This window comes from Melozone crissalis, unplaced genomic scaffold, assembly GCF_028551555.1.
Source record: "Melozone crissalis strain CALT ecotype California unplaced genomic scaffold, PUWL_Pcris_2 ptg000042l_1, whole genome shotgun sequence".
NCBI lineage: Eukaryota > Metazoa > Chordata > Aves > Passeriformes > Passerellidae > Melozone > Melozone crissalis.
The window spans coordinates 54,908,326-54,935,571 of NW_026535820.1; the positions used below are offsets into that span (position 1 = coordinate 54,908,326).

Below are 27,246 nucleotides of genomic sequence, written 5' to 3' on the forward strand. Positions count from 1 at the left end.
TGGGGGTTTTTTTTCCCCCATTTTACATAACAAAGTTGGCTTCTGGTACATGTAATTATTTCCATTTCCAGCCTGCCCAGTACAAGGTGATACAGCTGAACAAGATTACTTGCAGATGGTTTCCAAACTGCAGTGCTAAATGGAGCTAACTTACTAATGGAAATTATCAAAGCTGCTTGGAACCCCCAGAATGCTGGAGGAACTTTAATGTGACTGCACAGAGATCTGTAGAGTTGACAGGTGCCTCCAAGGAATTGAGAGCCTCCTGTGAGTTGCCAGGGGATCCAAAGGAAGCTCAGTACTTCACAGACCTTACAAACACACTGGCAGCAACTGTGGCCAAGCATTGATTTTTACCAGGTTGCATCAGAAACAGCTGTACCAGAGGTACATGCAAGGCCTTATACAGAGTGCCAACAGATGCTGTAAAACATTTTAGTGAAGAATCTTCTCATTTTTGAAGTTCACTGGAAAATACATACACAGAGCTGGTGCTGGGATACTTTTAATCAAGAATCCCTGTTCACATTTGGGTTTTCTTCTTGCCAGTGTATCAGATGCCATTTCTATCTAAAAGCTTCTGAAAATTGTTTAGCAGAATTTGAGGACTAAAAGAAGGATGGTTAAAGGCATCTCCACAGCCCAGGCCAGGATTGGGCTCTAATCCAATACTTTTTGGCAGAAGTGGGCATTTGTGCAGCTGAGAAATTATTTCCTACCAGCCAGTTCTTCAGTTCAGACATGTAGGTAGCCTCACTGGACAAGAGAAAATTAACTTCACTACTCTGAAAAGTTAGACAAGGCATCTTCAGAAAATAAGGGGCTTTTCTCTAAATCCTTACCTGAGCAGGTTCCCTTAACAGCAGTCTGCAAAGAACGACAACCCAAACCTCTGCAGCAACTCCTATCTTGCAGTGCAAGGCATCTGCATGCTAGATGTCCTGCTTGGACAAAACCTAAGCACTCCAAAATTCTGTCTCAACTAGCTCTTGGTGCTCCATCTTCCCTTCTGTGATAGAACAGCTTGAACTTGGGTTTCTCCCAACAGAGCACAGTGGGGTTATATACATTAACTGTAAGAAACAGAGGCATGATAACAGGGTTTGAGAAAGCCCTGGAAAGTCTGATTCATACAGCTCAATTATAAACACATCCCACCAATCTTCACAGCTGCTTTTAGGTAAACAGGAATTCTCCATTTCTTACGTCTAGATATAGTATGTTTATTACCTTGGTATTTTGCCCTTAGCTAAATCCCCTAATGTATGTATTACTAACAGAGCTAATTAGAATGAGAATGAGTTTAGAGCAAGAAGTAGTTATCTGACAGCACTGAAAACAGGAATAGTTTGTGTGCTATAAAACTTGAGAACTGCACTTCAGGGTGCGAATATTTCCACAAGAAAGCAATTACATTGATGAAAGCTGATCAGTAAAATAGCCTGAATAATTTGTGTATGTGTGGGGAAGGGAGTTCAGAGATAGCTGACTAGAGCAGGAATGCACATTACAGGAAGCAATTAGAAAAAGTTCTTTTTTCCTCACTTTTTTATTTTAGGGTTTGATACTGAGCTACAGATTATTGCTGCTATGAAGTATGAAGAATGCACATGGAATCCAAGACTGAGTTTTTAAATAGTAGTTGATACAACCAAAAAAAAAGAGACTGGTGGACAAAACACAGCATAGTGTGATACACTTTGTCTTCCCTAATTCTCCTATGATTTGGCAACACTATAATGTCAGCATGTTTCATGACTTGAAAAATAAAAACCAAAAGATTTTGTCATTGCTGCTCCTGCCAAGAGACACATACCGCCTGCTCATCCCTAGATACCAGCACACTCCAGCCCTGCTCAGGCAGATCATAGCAAGCACTGGTACACATGATCCCCATCAAGCGTACCAAGGGCAGAAGCCAAAGTTGCAGGGAAAACATAGACCAGCTTTTCAAGGACAAGCCTTACACAGGAAGTATCTTGGCATGGTGTGGAGAGGGGTTTGGGGACAAAATCCTTGTGCCATTTGCTTCCTTTAGAATCATGAATAGGTTAACTAGTGAATAATGATGCTAATTTTTTACATTTAAAAATTAACAATACTTATCTATTTATTTTTTAATTCATGCAATTTAAAGCATTTTAAAAGATAAGTAGTTACCACGTGGTCAATAATTCATTGGAAAATTCAAATTAATTAGGGGACAACATTGCCTCAAAAGCCAACAACTCTGCTTTTCAAAATATCAGTCAAGGAAAACTCAGTGAAAGGGAGATGAACTAGAATTACCCAGAGCAATGTGGTAGGCTGACAGCAAGGTCAGGAACTGAAATAAAATATTCCAGTATACAGTCCAATACACATGGCTACCAGATGCTATTTCTACTTTATCATGGTTAACTAAGAACATTAGCAGAAGAATTAAAACTAATGAGAATTGTCATCATATTGCAAAGCTCTCATACCTTCTTGGTGATTTCTCATGGCCAGCTCCTCACAGTACTGACCCCTTCACAGCACAGCCAACAAACTCCTCACCCAGCTACCCCACTCTTTTGTAGCACGCTTCTTATTGGACACAGCTGTGGCCTATTAAGGGCAGGCCTGTTCCTAATCTTTGGTGATTAGTACAGCTGTAACTCTTCAGATGTGAGATTACCTTCTGCACTATCTTTATTTTCTTACATTCTATCCCTCCACAAATGAGAGTAAAACAAACAAAATAAAAAAAAAAATCTTCCCAATTCTAATTGAAGAGGCTGCTCAGAAAGTCTTTGAGTAAATAATGACATATTCCTTTCCACTACAGAAATTTACCTTGTAAGAATCTGCTTCATCTTCAAAAACAATCATGTCCAAATTTCATTTCACTGATGATAGTGAAAATACGGAAATCTTCCACTAAGCTGAGTGGCATTTAACCACATACACCTAGACCTAAGAACAACAGCTAGGCAGAGGTTCCATGTGGATACACACCATGTCTAGTGTATAAATAACACGTGGAGCACAGAAATTGCTATTACTCAGCATGTTTCAGAAACGATGTGGAAAAGAAAGAGGATGTGAAAAATTTGGGAAAGTGTACTCAAGACAAAAAAATAGAAGGCACTGTTTGAAGCTGCAGAAGTGTACTGAAGCTGAGTTATATTTTATTTTATTTCATTAAAATATATTTTAAAAACATACTGTGTAAAAGAATTAGGATTCTCAATAATTTATTATTTACATTAACAAATTCTGCTTGACTGTTATTCTATAGATAGAAATGAAAAGTCTGCAGAAGGGACTTGTATCAGCTTCTTCAGGACCAAGCAAGCCTCTTGTCCAAGAAACATGTCCAAAAATGCATTTCTTTCCATTTCAGTCTCTTCAAAATAATATTTGCAAACAGATGGCAAAAAGCTCAATGAAAGGTCATGCTGGTGAGTGTTGAGCACTCACAGTGAGAGCTGGGAATTCAGGGTGCTCTCAAGGGGGACACCCCAAGGAGACATTAACATTGCACTGCTCAACAGTCAAGAGGCTGCAGGGTCCAATCCCACTCCTGCTCCCACTGTCCTATCTCTGCTGAAATCCATGGCATTACACAACAAAGAGGCCTGCACGTGACCTCTCTAGGCAGATCTCAGAAAGCTGGACAAACTCCTTGAGACAGGGTGGCAGTGGAGAGACTGTTTTTCCTACTAGTGTAGGCACACTGCAGCTTATCATTCTTTTTCAGTCCAAACACAACATAAAACTCAGTGTCTTCCTTCCCATCCTCTGGGAAGAAATATGCATAGGGAATTATCTCTCTGATGTAAACATCTGTAAGCACCATTCACATATGCTGGTCCACATGAAAAGAAAAAATATTATCAAAGTGCCTGCTGCAGCCTTGACCCTTCTTAGTGGAGCAGCTCAGCTTTCCCATCGGCTTTCCAGACTTCCGAAATCATCCGGGTACCCAAACATCATGCACAGCTCATTGCATTGCCACTTGCTGTCTGCTTTACTATTCCAGGAAAGAGCAGTTGCCCTTCCAGTGATTATACAAAAGCCCATGATTAAAAGAAGTAAAGCTGTCAGCTCGTGTGTTCTGTGTCCTGGAGGCACTCAATGGTATTTCTGACATCTCGTGTAAGGCACCAATCATCCGGTAGCTGAGCAAAAAGTGACCCACGAGACCTCCATTAAGCAACTGCAGAGGGAACTGACAAAGTTCAGCGGTTTGCTTGTCTTCTTGCTTACAAAGCATAAAAAGTGTGGTCACGCCATCTGAGGAAGTTTCTGGTGGTATCCTAAAAGGGGAACTCAACTTGCACCACAAGGAGCACGGTTGACCTGTGCCTGCTTCAGCACAAGTTTCTGACAGCTGTGTAAGGGTGGCAATTCCCACAGACATAGCAGAGATTTCCTTGATCCCCAGGAAGCCTCTGCTGCCTTGCTTTCACAGAAAGTGGGTTTGTTGTCAGCAGCAAAGCAGATACCTCCTCACAAGATGTCTCCATAACACACAACAGAGGACCACACTTACAAAACCAGCTTTGTGGTGCTCTTGCTGCAGCATCCCTGCTGTTGGTGTTGTCTGCACAGCCTCATTCACAGAGATGCAATGCCAGAGATAGCAGAACCTATGGATGAGGAGGTTGGCTGGATGCTGGCTGGCTGCACCCCTGAGCAGCCTCAGTCCAGAATGTCAGTCTCAAATGGGACCAGGTGGTAGTATGTCAAATTGGTGACATAAGCTGTTGGATCATCACTGTCTTCCAGCTCTGAGGTAAAGTCACTAACACTTTCAAACCTAAGGAGAGATGAAAAAAAAACCACCAAAAGGCATTAAGTCATCTAGAAAATCAAAGGAATTGGGGAAAAAAGTACTAAGGGAGTGGGAGAAGCACTTGGAGCTGATTTCATCCACACCTCCTTCATCTCCTATACTCATGTGTTTATGACTAAACCACGGGCCAGTGAGAACCATGGTGAATGTAAGCAATTAATCTTGTCACCCCTGACTTTCAAAGCTACTAGTGAGGAAGGAAGGAAGAAAGCAGCAAGTGAGTCTTGCAAGAGTGAATCATGCAGTTGAAGTGCACATCCTTCTATTTTGTTCCCACAGCATGTGTCAACAACACATGATGCCTCAATTCTCACATAAAAGTGAAAAAGAAACTGCCTTTGTTTCACATCTGAATTTGGACTCTCAGTCTTTCCCTTCACAGGCACCTTGTCTGGATCTAGCTTTTTAATAGGCCAAGTGTCTAACATAGGTAGGAAAAAATGACTAGATTGTCCTTCTTCCAGAGTCTAGCCGTACTTCCTACGGTACAAGGTTCAGATTTTGACAATCCAAGGATCTACAAATATAAAAAGATTCCCAAATTTAGTTTCACTTGTTTTGGTATTTTCCTCTCCACTTCCCAACACCTGTTTCATAACCTGCACTTTTGCAAGAATTACCTACTGTCTCATACCAACTCTCAACTAGAAGGCATCGAGCTGTTAAAACCTACACTTCTCACAGTTACACACATTCCCATTTCAAGAAGGCTTGAATTTCTGTGGTAAGAAACATTATCTTCTTCCTAGATAGCCTAACAGTTAAAGGCAGTCACTGCAGGCCAAGAACTAAATTTTACCTCAGTTCTAAAAGGGGTTTGAAGAACTGTAAAGTTTCTTTTTCTCAAACTTTCTCTTTAATATTTTGAAAGGAATTTCATTCACTATGACAGAGTGAGAAATAAAAGGAAGTAGAAAATGAAAAATTGTATAAGATGGAAAAAGAAATTCTAACCTAGCTCTCACTTTTACATGTGTCTCTAACATCTTTATCAGCCCAGCGGGCCTACTGAAGCTCTCTGAATGGCAGATAAACAAATGAGCTTTAAAATAATTAATATTTAAAACTGCATCTCAACTATACATGAACTAATTAGACTCTTTAGATAAGTGAAACAACTGTGGACATCCTTCTAACCTCATCCTAGAGGGGGACTTAAGAGCTGAGTATTTCAGAGGATGTGAAGAAGGGTGGCAGGGAAAACAAACAGATAAGTCTCCCACTCCCATCTCTTCCCAAAATTTTATTTAGAACTATCATGGGTTATAGGATAGCCTGGTCTATACATCCTGCAACGTATAGCCACAGTTCTGTCTTTTTCATACTCCTTCCTGGTCCTTCTCATCTCTTCTTTTCCAACAATGAGAGCCAAAATAGAGAACATTTTTTTGAGCAGAAACTCATGGATTTTCTCCTGCAGTGCTGTGGCTTTGCTCTTCACTTTAAATGAAATGAGACTGAACTTTCAATGTTTATTACCCTCATTCCTCTAGTCCCTCCAGGCTGTTTACTTGCCTGCGTGTGTGGGAACGAGCGCACGAGGGAGTTGACTTGGTATCTTGAAAATACTTCACAGATCACGTTGTGCTGTCTTATGGACTGTAAGTGATCCAGAAACAACAGATTATGAAATACCAGAGGGGCAGATAGAGTGAAGAAAGTGGAAGAGGAGTCAAGAAGGCTATTCAGATTCTGCTCTGTTTCTCTTATCAGCAAAAAGCCACATTACTACATCTGAAAGGTCCCACAGATTTTGTGGTTCTCCAGCCTCACTAATAGGTTACTACAAGCAGAATGTGAGGAGCAAAGCAGTGGACATCAGATGCTGTGGTTAAGCAGAAAGCTTTTATTGCCACCAAAAATGAAGTGTGTGCACAGCAGTCTGCAAAGCACTGCTCTGGAGTGCTCACACAAAACCAAACTCAATAAACCAGGACTGTTTACCACAGTCAGAAGCTGTGTGTGACATCAACAGTCAAAATGCTTTTGTGCTGTTACCAACAGCTCTTTCTCTCAAAATAAATTCTGCAACTCTACTGTGGATCTTCAGATTCCTAAATGCCTGAACTGCTGCCCTTATTTTTTTTCCTTTAAGTACCTTAATGGACACACTGTCTTTTGCAAGAGCCTACTTCTTGTGTTGTAAGACAAAATTCTTTATCATTTTAATCTATTTGGTAGTCTTTCACAAGTAGTGTTTTCCTGGGCTCAGTTTTGGGGCCAGTCCTGTTGAATATCTTTATTAATGGTCTGACCATGGTGATCAAGTGCACCCTCTGTCAGTTTGCAGATGACACCAAGCTGAGTGGGAGTGCCAATGTGCTGGAGGATAGAAAGGCTTTCCCAGAGGGATCTGGACAGGCTGGATTGATCAGCTGAAGCCACTTGTATGAGCTCCAACAAGACTAAATGCCGGGTCCTGCACTTGTGTTGCAACAAGTGACCCCATGCAGAGTTACAGGTTTGGGGCAGAGTGGCTGTAAAACTGCCTGGCAAAAAATGACTTGGGTGTGCTGGTCAGCAGTGGCTGAACAGGAGCCAACATGTGCCCAGGTGGCCAAGAATGCCAATGGCATCCTAACCTGTATCAGAAATAGCGGCCATCAGGAGCAGGGCAGGGATTGTCTGCCTGTACCCAGTACTGGTGAGGCTGCACTTTGAATGCTGTGTCCAGTTCTGGGCCCCTCACAGCCAGAAGGACATTGAGGTGCTGGAGCACATCCAGAGAAGGGCAACAGAGCTGTTGAGGGGTCTGCAGCACAAGTCTGATGAGAAATACCAGAGGGAGCTGGGGCTGTTTAGCCTGGAGAAGAGGAGGCTCAGGGGAGACCTTATCACTCTCCACAGCTGCCTGAAAGGAGGGTAGCGAGGTGTGGGGTTGGACTGTTCTTCAGGTAACAAGTGACAGGGCAAGAAGGAAGGGCCTCAAGTTCTACTGGGGAAAGTTTAGATTAGATATTAGGAAAAATTTCTTGACTGAAAGTGTTATCAAGCATTGGAACAAGCTGCCAGGGAAGGGGTTGAGTCACCGCCACTGGAAGTATTTAAAAGATGCACGTATCACAGAATGATAGAATGGTTTATTTTGGAAGGGACCTTGAAGATCATTTAGTTCCAACGCCCCTGCCATGGGCAGGGATACCTTCTTCTAGGTCAGTTTACTAAGACCCCATCCAGACTGATTCTGAATGCCTCCAGGGATGGGGAATCCACAACTTTGGGAACTTGTTTCAGTATCTCACAACTCTTATCTAAAGATTTTCTTCCTAACAGCTAATCTAAACCTACTCTCCTTCAGCTTAAGGCCACCCCCCTTATCCTATCACATGCCCCCATGAAAATTCCCTCTACATCTCTCTTTCAGGCCTCCTTCAGGCACTGGAGTGAATTTGCCAAAAAGGCAGCTTATCCAATGCCACAGACTCTGCTGCCGGCCTAGAAGACAGAAGCGGAAACAGTCTTTGCAGAGAAAGGTACCTCTATAACAAAACCAAACCATGAATTCAAATGCATTTATTTACCACCTTTTTCTTTCAAAAGGACTTTAGACTACAGTCCAAGAACCACACACAAAAGGACTATGCCTTTAGTTATGCCACATGGATGCTGAGCACACTGGCTTCACTATAGTTTACAACAGTGTGGTGTACTGCCAGCTAAAATCAGAGAGAAAATGAAGGAAGCAGAAAAGACTTAGTTCAGAACAACAGAGTAAGCAACTGCAATTTGGAAAAGTGCTGTGGTTTGTTTTGCAACAAGTATGAGACTTCTCAGCTGATGGATCACTGGTCAGGCAGCTCTGCAGGCTACACAGCTAACCAGTATAGGGAATGAGCACTTCCTGCTGAAGCTTCAAGCAGTTTTTCCCAAAAAATACAGGTTTGCTCTGCAAAATGTCTCATTCAAGTCCATCAGCAGCCAAAACCCAGAAGTCATAAAGAGTTTAATGCAGCTGAAAGGAAAAAATTCCCATCTGAGGATATCAAGTCCACAAGGAATTAACTCTAATTTCAGGGTAGAACACACCATAAATCCAATTTTACTGAAACTGAAAGGGAGCAGCATAGGATTTGAAAGGTTTTAAAGTTTCCTTTCTGGGCTAATAACATACATTTAAACCAACAGTATAGAAAATCTCTGCTTTTGAAAAAGGTTCAATTTTTACAAAACAGCTGTGCTACACTGGTTCCATTATCTCCTGGCTATTATGTCTTTGCTATAAAATACAGCTGCAGGATGGGAAAATTTAGGGCACCGTATCAAACACACATTGGAAATTTATTAACTTCTTGACTCTTGACTTCACATCCTTTGGAAAGTTAAACTAAGTCAGGCTGCACAAAATCAGTCTGTTACCCTGGATTCATTTCTTCCACCACAGTTTATGGGAAACTATGCCTACCATTCAGTTTTTGTCACATTAGTATTTTCTGACCTTAACAGTCTCTGACTCCAATGGGATGACAGTTAGATGATTGTAGTTTCTGATCCCAGGCTGGTAAGTTTTTCTTGGGCTGGAGCACATTTTTAAAATCAAAACTAGCTATAAATATTTTTTAATGATTTTTTTTAAAGAATCAAAGTAAGGCAGGAAAATGCTTTCTTTGGTAATTTTCCTCTATAATTTGTCATTCTCAGTACAAAGAATGATCCACTGTGAATTATAAAAATTTTAATTTCCAGGTGTTGGCCTTACAGAATTACCTCTAGTGTGCCATTTCAGCCTCATTATTACAATCTTATAAGCTTAAATGCTGTTAGCAAGGTCAAGGTTCAAAACACTAAGTGATAAGTTAATAAAAAGACTTCAAGAAATTACACGCGAGCCAGACATACTCTCCAGCCTCTGACAAAATGTTGCCAAGCTCTAAATCTTATTACAGATTGGCATTTCAAATATGAGAAGACAGATCATTACATTCAAAGATAAAGGCTCCATTAGTCTTTCATTATTCTCTTTCTTTCATTCAACTGCTCTAATGAAAAAGTAGGTCAACATTTCTCATCAAAAATATTAAAATGGTTCACTACCTGAAGCTCATTGAAATATCAATCACCTGATATAACAGAAATCTGTAAGAGCATATTTCCATCAATACCCATCTGTGGATATAGTCACTGGCTTAAGACCTGCATGTATCACAGAATGGCTGGGGTTAGAATGGACCTCTGGAGATCATTCACTCCAACCCTCTGACAAGGCAGGGTCACCCAGAGCAGGTGACACAGGAAGATGTCTAGGTGGGTTTGGAATGCCTCCAGAGAGGGAGACTTCAAGACCTCCCTGGCCAGTCTGTTCCAATGCTCTGCCATCCTCAATGTAAAGAAGTTCTTCCTCGTGTTGAGATGGAACTCCTTGTGCTTTAGTTTATGGCCATAGAAGCCCTCCTGGTCACAGGTTTCTGACCCCAGAATACCTATATGCACTAGGAAGTAGAACTTTCCAATGAAACCAGTCTAACTTGCCTTTTCCCTAAGGATATACACATGCTACACCAAGTCCCAGCTGTCCAGCTGTTGACCTTTGTTCAGTTTTTGACCTTTCAGGGATGCGTTCTCCTCTGAGAACAGTGTTTTGCTTTCCAAACATTCTACTGTCCTTTGTAGCAGGATATGACATTTGTTAGGCTATTTGAGTTTCCAAGTTTGGGCTCAAACCAGCTCTCATCACAGTCATGAGAGAAAGAAATAATTCTGTTCTCCCTTCACAGCACCCCCATGGCAACCTCAGATCTTTTTTCATACATAGAGGATTGATCACTTTGGGGTCAATCATTCTCCCATTTTACCCACTTTAACAGGAAACTCCTCTGAAGTGTTAGCAATCAGGCCCAGTAACCTTTAACCAGTCAGGATGACAGCTGTATTAGTCTTGCTCTTAGGCAGAAAATAACATTTTGCTAGGGGGGTGGGAAAGCTACAGTGAAGGTGACAGCATTGCTCCTGCTCAAACTCCACTTACAAATGTTCTGCTGAATCTACATCCAGGTGCTTCTCTTTCCCATTAGGTATACTGTGGTCAATGACTATTGTTTCAGTGTTGGCTAAACAGAATCCATTTGATCGCATGATTTCTGTTGAAAGAAGAAAGAAAACAAGATTTAAAAGAAAAAGCTGGAAAAGAGCTGTGTATCGTATGTAATTGACATGGCAATGAACTGATATGTGCACATGACATTGAAAATCTGCACAGGAAAGCAGGAATGAAGAGTTGGTTTCACAGCTTCTTAAATCTGCAAACTGACAGTGCTCAAGTAGCTTTATTCACCTAACCAATTAATGACACAGCATCTGAAGCAACTACCACTACCAAACCATAATTGTATTTTTCTTAGACAGTCCTAGGCTTAAGCAAAAATAAAAAAAGACATAACAAGGTCAAGACTTGACCTTACAAGTTAATTTAACCCCTAAGATATATAAAGAAACACCACGTTTTACACTGCCCTTGATACTGCTTATTTGTTTCTAACTGTGTTAGAAGCCTCCAATACAGAACACCTAAAATTTACACCTAATTCCACTGACTTACTACCATGGGGAGAATTGATAACTGAAGAACAGTATCTGATGTGAATGAGAAGTTAATCCACATCTGTGCTCTATGGAAAATCAAACTAGGCAAATCACAAGGATTTCTTTCGAATAAATGCACTTTTAAAAAAAATATGAGCACTAACTTAAGTAGGATAACTCTTGAACTGCCTCAAGACACTATGACCTTGTGTTACAGCCTTGCATTTTCAGCACAATAAAAAAAAATTAGCCTGTGGTACAAAATATGGCAGGCAGAAAACACACCAACAAATTTCACCTATATATACAGTTCAAGCAATGAACAGGAGAAGGGGCATGAGAGAGGAGGCAATTTTTTTTTAACATTACATGCTCCTCACTAAGGTAAAGCCAATACTCACTTCGAGACTCATCTTTGACTTTCATTCTGTATTTTACTGCAGCTCCCTTTAGCAGAATACATTTGGGGGTTGTGAAAGCATTGAACCCCAGTAGAATCACATTTCACATGACTCATCTTGAGCCATCATTGTGTGGTAGTGAATTTATGGTGTACAATAAGATTTCTACCATAAATTCAAATTCAGCTTTCATCTTCGAGGGCAGCCCTTTCTCTCTCTCTTCTCCACCACCTACCACTCTGAGCAGGACCTTTTGGGGAACAGTTTGTTTTTTCAGAGAATACAAAACATTTTTGCCTGCTTTTCCAAGACTGCAAGCCAGGTAGAGAGCTGTACTATGAGTACCAGGAATGTCAGTATTTTCCTAGTGTCCTTGACTTGACCTAAGAGTTACAGCATTTCACTGCTGCATGAACTGCTTTACCCATTATCATTTACTGCCATCTACTGACCGTGCTGCCAGACACTGAAACATTTCCATTGTGCAACATCCAGATGAGGCAAATATCAATTAACATCAAATTTCCACCTATGTTCTTAGCATTAATTGCAGCAATCACTTGAATGATGAAATTAATTACCACAAGATGCTTCTGGATAGCTGCATAGGTAGGAGAATCTTCCTCCAGTTAATGAGGTATGACTCGTCACTACCAACAATAATTTAGAATTAAAACATGCTATTATTATTCAGCTGAGATAGTTTTGTTAGTACCAAAGAAAATTGATACCAGCTCCTTGCAATATTATAAACTTGGGGGACTATGTAGTATTTAACTTCAATTAACTGTAAATAACCTCTTCTGGTGTCACAAAACCAGGAGTTGGCACTAGGTTTAAACAGTGTTTCAGTATAGAAATACAAAACCAGGCACACCAGAAGCTCACAGATCTTTTGACAATGGTCAGTAGCAGATGAAGAGGGGAAAGGCTGAAAGAATAGGCAAGGATAGGCTCTCCACTTCACCCACTAGCAATCTGTGGTTTAGAACTTCCTATGTCTCCACCTGTGACAGGTTTCAATGCACTTGTCCTCCCCTTCCCTGTCTAATTCCCTTTTGAAGTCACTTCTGCTTTCAGTTCCACCATATCCTATGACAGTGAGTTCCACTCCTTAACTATGCTTTGTATGGAAACAAAACAATATTATAACTTTTCTTTTGTTTGTTTAAAGCCTGCTGTCTGTCAATGATATTTGATAACCTATAGCTCTTGTTTCAGAAGAAGTACAGGGTAATTGACCTCCTTTATTCACAGCTTTGTAGACCTCCATCATACCAGTCTGTCATCTCATCTCACAGGTGAAGGTGTCCTTCTTTAATTAACCCCTTTCTTAGACAAGCTGTTCAACAACTTGAATCCTCTCTGTTTATTTGTATAATTTTAAATTCTATTATATACTGAGATAAAGAAACCAAAATTGTGCATATTGTATTCAAGAGGGAGCTATGCTTCTCTTCTCTGTTTCCCTCTCCTTTCCTAATAATACCTAATATTCTCACTGCTGATATCACCCATTGCTTGGCACCAAGCTTACCCTTTCACAGATCTGTATCAATAGCTTCAAAATCTCCTTTCTAACAGCACTATCATATGTGATGATGTGCAGTAATGACTGCATTTTCCTCACATTCACTGCTTTGCATTTGTCAGCCTCCCATTTCACCTGCCACTTTATTGTCTGAATGCACCTTGCACAGTATTACAAGGAAAATTATATGCTCTGTATCACAAAGCACTATTGAGAACGACATCTTGAATTGTTGATAGAGAAATAATAATGGGAACAGCAAGGAAGTAATTTTCATTTTTCAATTCTTGTGTCAACTGCGGGTAGATAACAATTCTTACCTGATATTTTGACTGGACTTTGAAAGCTTGGCTGAATTTTATGGACATTGTCATTTTTTAGAACTTGGTCCAAAGGAGATCTCTCAAAGAATGTGAGGACAACTTCAGATCTTGAATACTTAAAAAGAGAGAAATAAAAACAGACATCCATTTTTAACCAGTAGTTTGCTTTGTCCCTCTTCTCCATTTCCACCCCTTCATAGTATGACAAAAAGACTTATAATAAGTGACAGCTTGGAGGCATCATTACACAGTTCTGGCACTCAGCATTCCTCCAAGTTACTCAATAAATTGCTGCTTCTTTCAGAGTTTGGCAAAGCCCATCACATTCTAATCTGCATGAGAGTGCATGTCACCATGAAGGAGGAGTCAAGCTGGGCTAAATTGGAACTTGGCTTACACACCTTCCAGGGCATGTTTATAATAGTCTTCAGAAGCTTTTCCACTTCATTAAGTCTGGCTTCTATATCATGGGCTTCTTTTATTGTGATGAGCCCTAGAAACAAAGTAAACAGATCATAAGCATAAACAAAAGCTGGCACACTTTAGCAGCCAGAAGCGGCCCCTCAGGAAGATGTGGAACAACCTCAAATATGCCTCCCAGAAATGTCTTTTAAACCAACTGATGATAAAGCATGCACCCCAAACTGAGGTGGGTGTAGTTTACAAGCAGAGTTGCAAGCCTGACACAAACTCAGCTGTTTATGACCATATGTAGGAATTGCAAGACAAGCAGAAGTAGAACCACCTACTCCCTCACCCACAGTTTCACTACACAGCATTCCCAGCAGTGATAGTTAAACAGCCCACTTTCTGCTTCCAAGAACCATTATTCATCCTTTTTTTCTGTAAATAAAAAGTAAAAGAAAACCCAAGAAAACCAAAAGACACTTCCTACAGATAAGACGGAAAAAAATAAACACAAGCTAAACAAAAGGCTTTGAGAGCAGTTTTGCATTTCTCTGACTGTAAGCCCCAGTGAGTGGCCCAAGGAAAATTTGTCAGTATCATGTTTTTCAAGTGCAAGATAACTGTTAGGATTTTTTTTTTTCATCTATTCAGTCACTGAATTATCACAGTGCTGCAGAAGGGATTACGACCAAAATTTCACTGCCCAATAACCCGAATGATGCATTTCAATGCAATATGGAATTGCATGGTATGGTGATCTCAAACACTGATACTGTATTTTGTATGTATAACCTGCAGGACATCTCTAACTTTCCCCTCCTCCTGCAGACTGAAGGAAACACAGCACAGGCTGGATGCACGTATGGGGCATATGAGGAGAATTAAATCCCAAAATCTCACATCCCTCTAGTGAGCCTTTTATTGCTGATATTTGCAACCTACTTTTTCTAATAAAATCACCATTTAACTTCTACATTTGTGCATCTTTTCCAAGCAGCAGGATGTACCCATGAAAATGAAATCTTTAAGAGAAATTATTAAACATAAGAAGCCACAATAAACAAACAAACAAAAAACGGAACAAAAAGCTGGAACAGGAAAAGACACAATCAATTAGAACCACCAAAATGAAAAATCTGCAAAGCAGTCTGTGAGAAAGCACTTCAATATACTACATTGTGTTAAAGTAAGTGTATCTGCATCTTCCTATTCAAAAGACAAACACAGAGCCATCAAACTTGCAGAGTGTGGGAAGAGCATCCACAAACAGTTTCAGTCTGCACCAGTCCTTGTTGTTTGCTACCAACGAGATACAATCCCACAAAAACTTTCCAGACAAAAGTGTGACTTGGAAGCTATCAGCTCTCCTCCAGTTACAGCTCTAAATAAAACAGAGATTGTCTCCAAAGCAACCAGGTTTACTTGACAGTTGTCCCACAAAAATCCCCTGTTTGTACAAGCCTTTCTCTTACTCAAGAGTGCTTCATTTTGCCTGTTTTTCAGCATGGCCATCCCCTCACCCAGGTACAACTCACGCCCTCTCCTGACAGCTGAGCAATGCACACCAGCAGACATATAAGGGAGTTGCTGTGTGTCTTGCTTTGGCTGGTGTACACTACAGTCGGGTAGCTTTCCTTGGAAATTCTCTGAAAGGCTGTAAATGTGAATAAACTCATCTGCATGGGTCCACAGACTGCATAGTAGCTGGGCTGTGCTTGACATTACAGACCTGAACTGCATTCCAGCACCCTTCATCATCCTAACTATGGGGTGCAGGCTGGGTGGATTTGCTTGGCCCCTCCACAAATAGTTCCCATCCCACATTTGGACTGAGTTCAGATTTTTCAATTAAAGGGCTGTCATTTTCCCTAAAAGAAAGAAGAAGCTGCCAATGGCCCCACACCTCAGACACCCATCCATGATGTTAGCAACACACTGCTGGCCATGCTGCAGTCCATATCAAAAACACAGAGAAAACAGAGCCAGCCACCCTGGTGCCAGCTGCCATGGGGTGCTGCTCCCCTTCTCCTGCTGGTCTTGATCCATTCTGCATAAACACTGATACAGTCAGAGCAGAGACTGCCCAGCTGTGGCTCCCACCTCACCACCAATCCACCAGGGATTCAGCTTTCAGCTGCTCCCTCCCAAATCTGCCCTCGATCTCAGACATTTCCCAGATAAGCATGCACTGTTGGAACTAGTATTTTACCAGGAAAAGGGACACTTTTAAACAAATGAAGATATTCAGACTGGGAGGGGAGAAAAAGAAAAAAATCCCAAAACCACCTCGGCAACAGCCCTGAGCATTCATCCCATGAGGAAAAGCAGCCAAGCGGTCAGGACTTCTCTCATTAGTAATCAGGGAAAGCATCTGCAGCTCCACATGGTCTTTTTATGCTTCACCAAGAAGTCAGACAAGGCTGTCAGCCTGTTGCACTGTCACAGATCGCCCCGTGGGAGGTTTTACAGCTTCTTGCATTCACAAGGAATTTCCAGCCCTGGTATATTATCTCCTTCCACCTCTTGGAAAGACACCAGCCATGCAAATCCACACTCCAACCTGGAAACTGGCACAGAAAACTTGTAACATCTGACACCATAGAAGTGTTTCTTACTGAAGCTTTCAGAAATATCAAAACCAAAAAGCAGACAGCGTAGGAAGGAGGGTGATACATCTGCCTGGACAGCTTCCTATATATGTGCTCAGTGATTGCAGATGTGCAGCTTTGGGACTTAAGGCTGCTGACCTTAAATGAATTCCCCATACAGGGAGTTCAGTTTGGCCAGGCTAAAGCCTTTATTTTCATACATCTGCAACCCAAACAAACAGAAACCACTTGACTGGCCTCATATACATATATTTAAGCCTTTAATTTCTTCTGCAATTGTCATGAAGTTTGTAAGGCCCTCATTTATCTTCATTCTACAAGTCTCAGTTTTTAAAAGCTAACAGATGCTTTTGTGGTTTTCAGTTAGTCATAGACCATGATCCCACAACCTCACAGACTGCTCCCAACCACACAGCCACGCTGACCAGAGAGAGGCACTGCCTGCCCAAGCAGCCAGGAGGAGTGGAGGTCCTGGTCCTTCCTTTCCATCCCTTTCAGCACTCTCTAACTGGCTGCTGTCATCATCCACAGCACCCACATGCACGAGGAACACTGGGGTTTCACAAGGTAAAGTCTCTGGTGTCAACACTGGCTTAAGACACTCCCACCCTCTCCTGCACCTCATTTCCTCTCCCACACCACAACACAGAGCTGTTTCTGCTTTGCCAGCACAATTAGGTGAGCAGCAGGGAATACCTCAAACCACTCCTGTCAGAGGCTTCACCTCAGGAAACCCCAGACTCCACAGAAGAAGCAAGAGACTGCAGGCAAAGATGCCTCATCCAAGCTCCTTTCTCACCCAGGCACTATATTAGGTTTGAGCAGGAGCCAGAATTTGTGTAAAAAAGGGTCACACAACCTCACCCAAGTTTCCAGGCCTATCCTTCACTTTGTGGGGGTTTCTCCTTTGCCTGTCTTCTTTTTCCTGTTTGGAATATTTGTCAAGGCAGAAAGAAAGAGGAAAAAAAATGCCAGAGACTGATGTAGGATCTCCAGACACTGGAAATGCCTGAATAAACAGACACACAGACATGCCAGCTGACACTGCAGACAGAGCCCAGCACCCCCACCATTCATTAACCCTGACACAAATGCACCAAAATGTGGATGCATCTGAAGTGTGTGAGACTCCCTGGCCACATATGAAGCATCCATACAGCAGCTACAACATGTCCCGAGGCTATTGTCTCTGCCCATGGGCCATGAACACATGTCTAGCCTGTATTTCCATCTGGGAAATAGAATTTACTATCCAAGAACTCTTACTCTGTTTGATATAAAATAAAAATAAGATACCAGTAAAGCAGCCAGTATCTTGGAACCAGTTGTGCTTTCTTCACTTGTTCAGTCATGCAACAGAGCTGAACTCAGAGCTGGGAAATTTGTTAGTGAGGTCATGGTGAAAGGCTGTTCTCATTCCTTTTTCTCAGCTCTGGCCCTTGTCTGGACTGCTAATGGAAAACATGCACAAACTCCTCCCAGGAAAACTTTGCTGTCTTGTTACCTACACTGTACTTGGACAATTAGCTGCTATTCCAAGTGATTGAAATGCTATAAACACCTATGTTTATAGGGTTTGACATAAACTGGGGTCCTGCTGGCTCTTTTTTTTGCCACAAACCCTGCTGCCAAATACCACAAACTTGTAAGATTCCTTCACCCTGCACACAGGGGAGCCAAAGGCTGGGTGACAGGAGGGATAACACTGCCTAACCCAGTGTGGCACTCACCTGTGCCTGGGAGACTGCTTTATTTTTATTACATAATCAGTGACCTCATTCAATCATTTTGACATTTTCTCTGCCCCTTTCCAGACCAAGAGCCCCGGGCAGAGTCCTTAAAACTGAAAAGGATTTGCTTTCTGTTTTAAACTAAGCATAAGTAACAACTCTGCACAGAGCAACGTGTGTCTGGAAAAGTATGGCACAAGCAGCACCAGAAGCCTGCAGCTTTCCTCCTCTCCTGGCTCCCTGGTGCTGGGGCAGCTGCAGGAGGCTGGGAGAGCAGGCCAGCAGCTGTGTACCTGGCACGCTGGCTCTCAGCGTGGGAGAGGGGCCCAGAGCTGCACACAGGCAGAAAACGAGCTCAGCAGCAGGGGAGAATGAACAGAGAGCCAACTCCTGATGTGAACACACAAGCCTTGGTAGGGCTCTCCTATTACTGCTGTGAGCCACGAAATCTGCAACTAATGACATTCTGAAAACCACAGATAATGCACCCCATGTTTGTACCACAGGAAGCAGGACAGGAATTGCAGCATGTGCTCATAATGAAGTCACAGAGCAGTCCTGACAGTCAGCATACACAATAAGCATTGCCTCAAAAATCCTCTAGTGCTCTCCAAGGAAGAGTAAGTTCATGCCCAAGTCAAGTATGTATCTGTAATGTCATGTCAATGACAACACACAGAAGTCTGTTTCTCTGGAGATGTACAAGTCACTATGTATACGTGATACCAAACTGTGGGCAAACCCCATCTCTCCAGTCTGAAGGACTACACCCCATGTTTTCGGTCAGGACAGGAGTAAAGAATGCCCATGAGACACCCTATTTTCTCAAAATCAGTTCTATACCTACAGGAAGCTGAACAAGAAGCCAAGGTGTATTTTCTAAGATACATGCAAGATAGAATGCCGATAGTCCTAAATGCTGTGTGTTTCATGAAGATTAAAGTTGCATTGAACCCCTCTCATTTAATTGTCTTTCCATTCTCTATAGGGAGACTGCAGAGTAGGTATCAAAGGGAAAAAAATGAATAACAAATAAATCCAGAGAGAAATTCTAGTGTGTTCTGCTAATCTACACTGCAAGAAAGATTTGAGGCTTATAGATTTAAATCAGGAGTCCGTTCTTCTCTCTTTGCACAAGACTCCAAGCAGCAGTTAGGGATTTCAAATCTTTAGGGAAAACATATAAGCTGCCCTGCATGGGAGACTGCTACTTTGCTGTCTCTCCTGACCAGGCTTCAAAGGGAGATGTGCCCCTTTTCCCCAGTTACAGCATTCATTACCACTGCAGTGCTAAAACTTTTTTATCCTTTTCCCCTCATTCCCTTTCCTTCAGATATGTTCTAAGCTTTGTGCACACACACAATCCAGGATGTAGATGGAGCAATAGAAGGAAGGTCCTAGTCATTAGAGAATAATGTTAAATTAAAGAGTCTAATTTGATTTATCCAAAGAAGGGCCAGGTTCAAAGTGAGCTCAGGCTGTTAGGGGCCACATCTAGACAACTTCTGAACAGACCCACAGACAGATATTCCACAGAAACATGCAGAAACTGAAGCTAATCAGCTGGCACATGGATCAGGGCTGAAAGATGACAGACAACTCAGCCCCATTTTTTCTGCTGATTTGCTCCTTTGCCCTGCTTCCTAACTCCTCCATCTGCTTAACTGGGTCTTCTCAACACCATTTCAGGCGTTCATTTTCTCCTGCTTCATGGCCACCATACTTCACTCCTCCTAGCAGCTGCCAGGTAGGATCCCTCCTCACCCCAAACACTGTTCCCTCAACCTTGCCACCTGGGAACTATGGCATTAGCCACCTCTGGCTGGATTCTGAAAAGGCCAAACCAGCTCCCATTAATGGCTGCCTCCTCTCTGATGAAGGAAAGAAGGATAAAAGATTGATAGAAGGGCAAAGGAATACTCAGGGGTATGTAAAGGCAGGAAATGAAAAAAAAATCCCAGCAGAGGGGAAAGCTTGTTTCACACAACTTTTCTTCAATAACTGCAGAAATAACACCATAGCAATCCCTTAAGTCCAAAGACTTGATAAGATCCAGAGAAGGGCAGATAATTACAGGCAATCAGGGATGTCAGATCTTCAATTACTAGAGACCAGGACTGTCATTTTTTTGTTCTCTGCCTTTTATTTATGCTGTCTTCTGCAGCATCTGGTTCTCATCACCAGGGACAGGATCCTAGAGCTAGCTACAGCACTGGTCTGACTTAAGTCTGGCGGCTCTAGCAACTCCTCTTTGATGCCTCTCTCCTAATTCTTCAACCCATCTCTTTTGGGGCAGACACATTTGCCCCCTCCCCTTGTGGGGGAGTTCATCCATCTCATGTGACAGGAGTCACTACAGCCTTTACAAAGGATTTGCTATCAATGCAATATCGCTGACAAGATCCCTCTTGGTGGCATTACTGAGAGAGCAACTAAAAGGACACAGCAGAGCTGAAAAGAAGGGTGGGTGTACGGAGGTGGACTTTTGACATTTATCACATCGTGCTGCCCTTCTTAATCTTGATGACAAGGACCAAAATTTTAAAAGAGGTATCAGTACACAAAATGCATGTGAGTCACTCCACATTTTCAGAAGTTCCACAAGGTAGTAGCAAACATATTGAAGATATTAAGATAAATCTGTTTGATGCAGAAAGAGAGACAGCTTTTGAAACCCTGCCCACACCTTTCTTCTTTTGCAGTTCATATGAAGCAGATTCAGGATGGGGAGAAGTCCTTCCAAACAACTGTGACTGCAATCCCCCAAAGCAAAAGTGACAATGACCTGAGGACACTGGCATACTCAAATACCCATGCAAAGAAAGGAGGCAAGTTAAAAGCTGAGAAACCCTCAGACCCTCAAGAGGATGGGTTATCCACACATTGTATTGTTAGTTATGGGATCTCCCAGGATCTCTGGAATGGAGAAGGCATGTTTTGGTGGCAGAACACAGCAGACAGGCTTTCCCCACAGAATTCCCTGTCTTGATGCCTGATGAGCCACAAGAAAGAAAAAGATGTCAAAGAAGCATGAGATAGGAGTGAACAAAGCAGTCAAAACCTGCTGAAAAATGCAAGCTCCTACAACCATTTTTAGTGCTGATTTCTTATCAGGTGAGAGCTGTCATGAAAAACACACCTCATTTCCATTCCTTTCCACCAAAACCTTCCCTGACACATTGCCTTGGTTCACCACAAAAAGACAACTTGTGTCTAGCTTTATTACAACACAGTCAGCTCCATTTATCTCCATTATTACAAATGAACCATGAAATTCAGCTGATAAAAAAACAAACCCAGAAGCCACAAACTTAATTTTGGTTATACAGTTCTGCTAGAGCCTGATAACCAAGAGCTGCATCTTTTGTCTGCCAGACAGAAGCTCTGAGCAAGCTCCACTAATGAACTGTTGACAATGTCAACAATGAAAAGAGCACAATAGATGCAGTGTATTTATCTGTATTGTCACAGCACCGAGAAACAGCTGCTGTCTGTGGAAACCACTATGCTGCTTCTGTAGAGCTCCCTCTTCTCATAAATCACACTCCCAGATGGTCTTGTAAACAACAACAACAAAAATGCAGCATATAGAAAACTAAGTTATGAGTACAGCATTTGCAAGCAAACAATGTTCCTGGGCAGGCTCCTTGGGAACTGTACTCTGTGTTGGGCACATCCCTCCCATGGCAGCCCTGCAGGAGCTTCCCTGCACAGGCATTGGGACATGGAAAACAGCTGATCACCTGCTTCCTGCAGGAGGATGGCACCCCAGAGGCAGGCACAGGGCTTGGAGCTAGAGCTCAGCCTAGTCTCTGTGAGGGACTGCTCAGCTCTGCTGCAGGTAAAGTGACTGCTTCTACGCTAAGAAGCAAAATAAAGGTGCAAGGTTTCTACAGGAAATCTCCACCACTACTAGAAAACTTCTATGGATGGACAGAGGTTGAACACTTGCAAGGTGGAAGGGAAGAGAGAAGTTCTGCAGAGCCATAAATAACCATGGATGGCAGCACACTGCTGAGGGAAACCTGGAGGAAAAGAAAAGGAACAGAGAGAAAATAACAGAAAGAAGAGCAAGGGAAAAAAAAAAAAAAAAAAACCACGACAAAGAATGAGTCAGAGGAGGCATGGAAAGGAAGAAAATAAGAACTTTGGGAAGAGAGGCCCATCTAGTAATAAAATAAATCTGTCAGAGGGCTTCTGATTTGGCAGCTCAGAGTATCAAAGTACCAGGCACTACAGGTAGGTACAATATGAACAGCTACATTGGAAGAGCACCTGAGCCTCTGCCCTGGTAACAAAGGCAACAAACAAGTGCAGAGGAGGATTGCCAGAAACCACCCTGGCTGGCACTCCAAAGGCAAAACAAATCCCAGGTTTGAAAGGCTGCTAATGTGCTCTTTTGGCTTCCTTAAGGGGTTGATTCTGCCTGCACTGAAGTCAGAGGTGAGGGAGGTGTGTGACTGCTGACTGTATTGAAGCTGGCTCAAGTTCAAGAATAAACCTTAGATGAGACCTCCTCACAAATGGTATTTAGAGAAAATAGGAAAGGAGTGGGACGGGGAAAGGAAGAGTCCTTTTCCAGATGTATACCTCAGTTTTGGTGTCTGTTTGGTCTGCTGCAACCATTTCTATTTCCATCAATTTTAAGTCAGCTTCTAAGTCCATAGCTCTGCCTTTCTCAAGAAAACTGATTAAATTCAAAAGTAGACTGTGCATAGAGAAACAGACAGTTTAGTAACATTGGGCTGTGTTCATAGCAGGAGTGAACGAACCCGTGTTCTCCTGTGATCCTCTTTTGTACATTTGCCTAGAGCAAGGGACAGGCAGATTTCAAAGACAAATAAAATACTAGCAAGTTACTGGCAACATCACAGTGAATCATACGTAGTCACCCTGCAGGTATGCACATATCTAACCTTGTTTATCAGCTTCCCAGTGAGATGCCTTGTGCTGCTGAACGTCCTTGGCCTTTAGCATCAGTGTACATTCCAGAGAGTGCACTCTGCCATGTGTTCCTACAAGTTACCAAAGACAGGACAAAACTGTGGGAATACCCTACTCCCCCCTGGGACTTCCCCTCCTCTCATATCCAAGAAAAGGTAAGATGAACAGCCACTGCAGACAGCTACACCTCCCATCCTCTCCCCTGCAATCTCAAAGCACTCAGCAGCTCCAGCAAATAAGGAAGGGGAGAGCATTGTGGAAGCTCATCCGGGAGGATGAGGGGTCAAGGAAGGAATGGAGAGAATGGTTTCCTCATGCTGGGCACACTCCTGCACAGCATGAACTGTCTGCTGAAGCCAGCAATAGAGGTAACAACCAACTCTTTCTAAAATTGCTGACGTTTTTAAAATAACTACAACCTTCGTTTAAAAAGTTAATAACATCAAATAGCTCAAGCTTCCCCTCTCAGTCATATCCCTTAAACGTAACACACTGCAGCTTGACTGAGCTGTAGGATAATGCTAGTCCTTTTAATGCTCCTTAGGCAAATCTGTAGGGACTTTGGAGTCCTTCAATGCAATGCAAATTTGGCTTGCAACACTTTATCACTTCCTCCAGATAAAAGGCACAGCTGATATTCACGTTCTTTCAGGAAGCCCAAGATAAACACACACACACACACACACATAAACTCACATACATATGCAAATACATTTGTATATATATATATATAAATACACACAAATGTATATGACTAAATGCTAACACACACAAGAATGGGCTTTTGTCAGGTGTTTTTGTTGGGTTAAGTACATTGAGCTTCACTGTAGGCAGCAGGACATCTGCTTTTAAACATGGCATTAAGAAACCATGCTTACCCCATTAATTTTGTAAAGACTGGACATGCCTCATGCAATCTCTTTTTACATGCAAAGCTTTGCATCACTGTCACTTAGTTAAATGAGATTTTTATGTTTCAACTTTGTCAAGTTATCAGAGGCTGTGACCAGCCAATTTAAAATGTTGGTTTGATGAAGTGTTCTTTAGGCAGAGAAGCATACTCTGCAAAGTAATTTTCTTTAGAGCAGGAGCAGCATAATTTTAAAGAGAGAATTGCTGAAATTGTGACGCACGCTGTAATTGCTTAGAAACTACTCCTGATTTTTATTCTGCCTCTGTTGCAAAGTTAACCCCCACCCTTTCAACAAGCTAAACAGATCATAATCTACTTATATTAGGTCTTGATTTTTCAAATCCTGAACTGATGCTTTGCTCATTCTCCATTCTACTGAATGCAGTGTGCCTGTTCCTGAGATAAAGGTAAGCCAAGGCTCCAGGTTTTAGGTAGAGCTTGAGCAACGAAGGCTGAGGATGGTTAATCTTTCCCAGCTGCTCATGCATGAATGGTGTATCTACCTGGGACTGTCAAGTAAAGCCAGTGCAAGGGACCATAATCCCATCTGGCTCAAACCGCACAAATAATGCTTTGGAGAGAAGTGAAACGAGTTGAACACTTTGCAAAAGCTCAGGCAGGGTTTGAGACGGGAGAGGAACCACGCTCGCTTGAGAGAGGCGCTGAGGAATGAGAAGGGCTTTAGGATAAGCAGCAGCTCCCGTGAGTAACCAACGGGGAAGGAGCACTGGGAGGGGCAGCAGGCCAAGGATCGAGTCCATTTACAGCCAGACACAGCACACACCCCAGTCCAGCTGCCAAGCCACTCTTCAGAGCCCATAAAGCCAGCAAGAAGGACTATGGGCACCCTGGCACGTCAATTTCTAGTCATAGTCACTGCGGTAGGCGCTGTGCCCTGCAGGCCACAGGCAGGCTCCCTCCAAACCGACCCAGCGTCCTCAAAAGCCGTGGCCCAGGTGCCACATGCACTTGAAGGCCATATTACTGAGAATTTACTGCCTCTCAGCACTAGCAAAAATCGCACCCGGGCTAAGAGGTGGGGTCTGGCTTCCGCAGGAACAGCCCCATTCCCAGCCTGCACCCAAACGGGACGAGCCAGACCCCTCCGGCACCCAGCGCTGCGGACATCTCCCCTGGCAGCCCGGAGCGAGCGGGGTTGCGGGGCCGCGGCTGCCCTGCGCCCATCGCCGCCGTCTGCAGAGGGCACTCGGGGCCCGCCAGCGCTGCCGAGCGCCCGGGGCGGCGGGGCCGGGCCGCCACCTCCCGGCAGCGGGGCCGGGAAAGCAGAGCCAGGGGACACCGGCCGGGGAGAGGGCTGCGGCTCCCAACACACGGGGAAGCTTGGACAGGGAAAGGTTTTAACATACGGCACATAAAAAAACCCAAACCAAGCCCACCACCAGAGGTTAGGGATCTGGCAGGAACATGGAAAAAGACCTGTGTCACTATAAACACCTGTCAGAAAACATCCTTGGGGAGGCAGCCCGGGAGAGATCGCCACTGGCAGGGAACAGAGCTCGCTGTCACACAGGGACGGCCCAGGAATGAAGTCCGGTGGGTTCACACCTCTACGAGCGGTGGAGACCCAGTTCAGAGAACAGCAAAACGCAGACCCTCTCCAAGGGGGTCCCACTAGCAAGGTGAGAGCTTGGGAAAACTTACCCACCCTCTCACAGAGAAAATCCGGCACAGAATATCGGCTTTTGCCCATTCCTGTCAACCAAATTATTTACGTCGTAACTCAAACAAGTGGGGGGACTGGAAGGGCTAGGTGTACACCCATTTTCAGATGACTGGATGCTCCTCACCACTCTACAGACTTGAAATACGTCAGAGTAGAACACGTAACTCTACCTAAAAATTATCCCAACGATTAAACAAACTAAACCCAACCCGCAAAGACATCTAGGGTACATCCTGCTTCTGCAATGCTTGAGCATGGACAACATCCCTCGAATTTGGTCAATCCACTTCAGAAACTGGAAGAGAACAGACGTCTCTACTGAGCGCTGTTGCAATTCCCGTTTCACAGAAGTTATGCGAGGAATTAGGCCAGCTCCCAGAGTTGCTCCGTCCCCTGGCAAGCGCCGCAGCCCTTTTTTTTGCCCTCTCCTAGTGGCAAACAACATAGCAACATGCGGAGATTTTTCAGCTACACCCTTTTCCTTGCCAACCTCCCCCAACCCTTCCTCGGGGAGCCCGGAGGCACCGGAGAGGGGCAGCGCCAACCGGGATCCCTCTGTCCCCCCAGCCCAGCCTAGCCCGGAGCCGCGCAGCTGGAGACAGCAGCAGCGATACTGGGGTCACTGTCCTGCGTGGAGCGCTCGGCTCCAAATGTACAGTCAAAAAAAAAAAAAAAAAAAAAAAAAGAAAAAAAAGGAGAAACACAAATCAACATCCCGGGAGGAGTTTCCGACCGCAAAACGCCCCCGCAGTTTTTCTGCCCCCCCGTCCGGTTCTCAGCGGCTCCAGCTCCTCTCCCCCTTCCTTCCGCCGAGAGGGACCGCTCGCCCGCCCGCCCGTCCTCCCCGGCCACCGCCGCCACCCCGGGGAAGCGGCGGCCGAAACCCGCCCGCCCGCCCAGCACGGAGCGCCGGGGCCGCGGAAGCCGCTCAGACCTTGGAGCAAGGGGGAGCGGGACAGCTCGGGCCGGTCCTCGGGGAAGGAGTCGAGGAGCCGCTTGAAGAGGCGGCCGAGGTCGGAGTAGCTGCGGTGCAGGTAGAGGATGTTGCGGTCCGACCACTCGGTGCGGATCTCGTAGAACTCCTCCTCGTCGCCCCGCCGGCTGATGATGAGCCGCCGGATGCCGTTCACCCAGCAGCCCCGCACGTACATGTTCACCAGCGAGGTGCCCTCAAACACGGCCGAAGCCATCCCGCCGCCGCCCGCACATCCCCCGCCGCCGGCGCAGGGCGAAGCGCGCCGCCCCGCGCCGCCGTGGCCAAGTTAAGAGGAGGAGGAGGAGGAAGAGGAGGAGGAGGAAGAGAGAAGGGGGGTGCCACCCGCCACACGCCCCCCCCGGCCTGGCCCTGCCCGCCGGGGCTGTGTC

At 43.8% G+C, this 27,246-nt stretch overlaps 1 protein-coding gene across 1 annotated transcript; it reads right to left on the reverse strand.

Annotated features, from left to right (window-relative positions):
- Window positions 1-3,150: 3,150 nt before the first annotated feature.
- PXDC1 (PX domain containing 1) lies at window positions 3,151-27,246 on the reverse strand. Its single transcript, XM_054284958.1, has 5 exons — window positions 26,816-27,246; window positions 13,995-14,086; window positions 13,591-13,708; window positions 10,785-10,896; window positions 3,151-4,786 (listed from the first exon to the last, which is right to left on the reverse strand). The coding sequence occupies exons 1-5, from the start codon at window positions 27,069-27,071 to the stop codon at window positions 4,669-4,671; spliced, it is 696 nt and encodes a 231-aa protein (XP_054140933.1). The 5' UTR covers window positions 27,072-27,246; the 3' UTR covers window positions 3,151-4,668.

Excerpts from the sequence above, each read along its gene's own strand:
- PXDC1 (XM_054284958.1), bottom strand. The coding sequence starts at position 27,071 with ATGGCTTCGGCCGTGTTTGAGGGCACCTCGCTGGTGAACATGTACGTG. Across the intron at positions 13,709-13,994 it reads TTATAAACATGCCCTGGAAG|TATTCAAGATCTGAAGTTGT; the intron begins GTGTGTAAGCCA and ends TCTCTTTTTAAG. Across the intron at positions 4,787-10,784 it reads GTAGATTCAGCAGAACATTT|GTTTGAAAGTGTTAGTGACT; the intron begins GTAAGTGGAGTT and ends ATCTCTCCTTAG.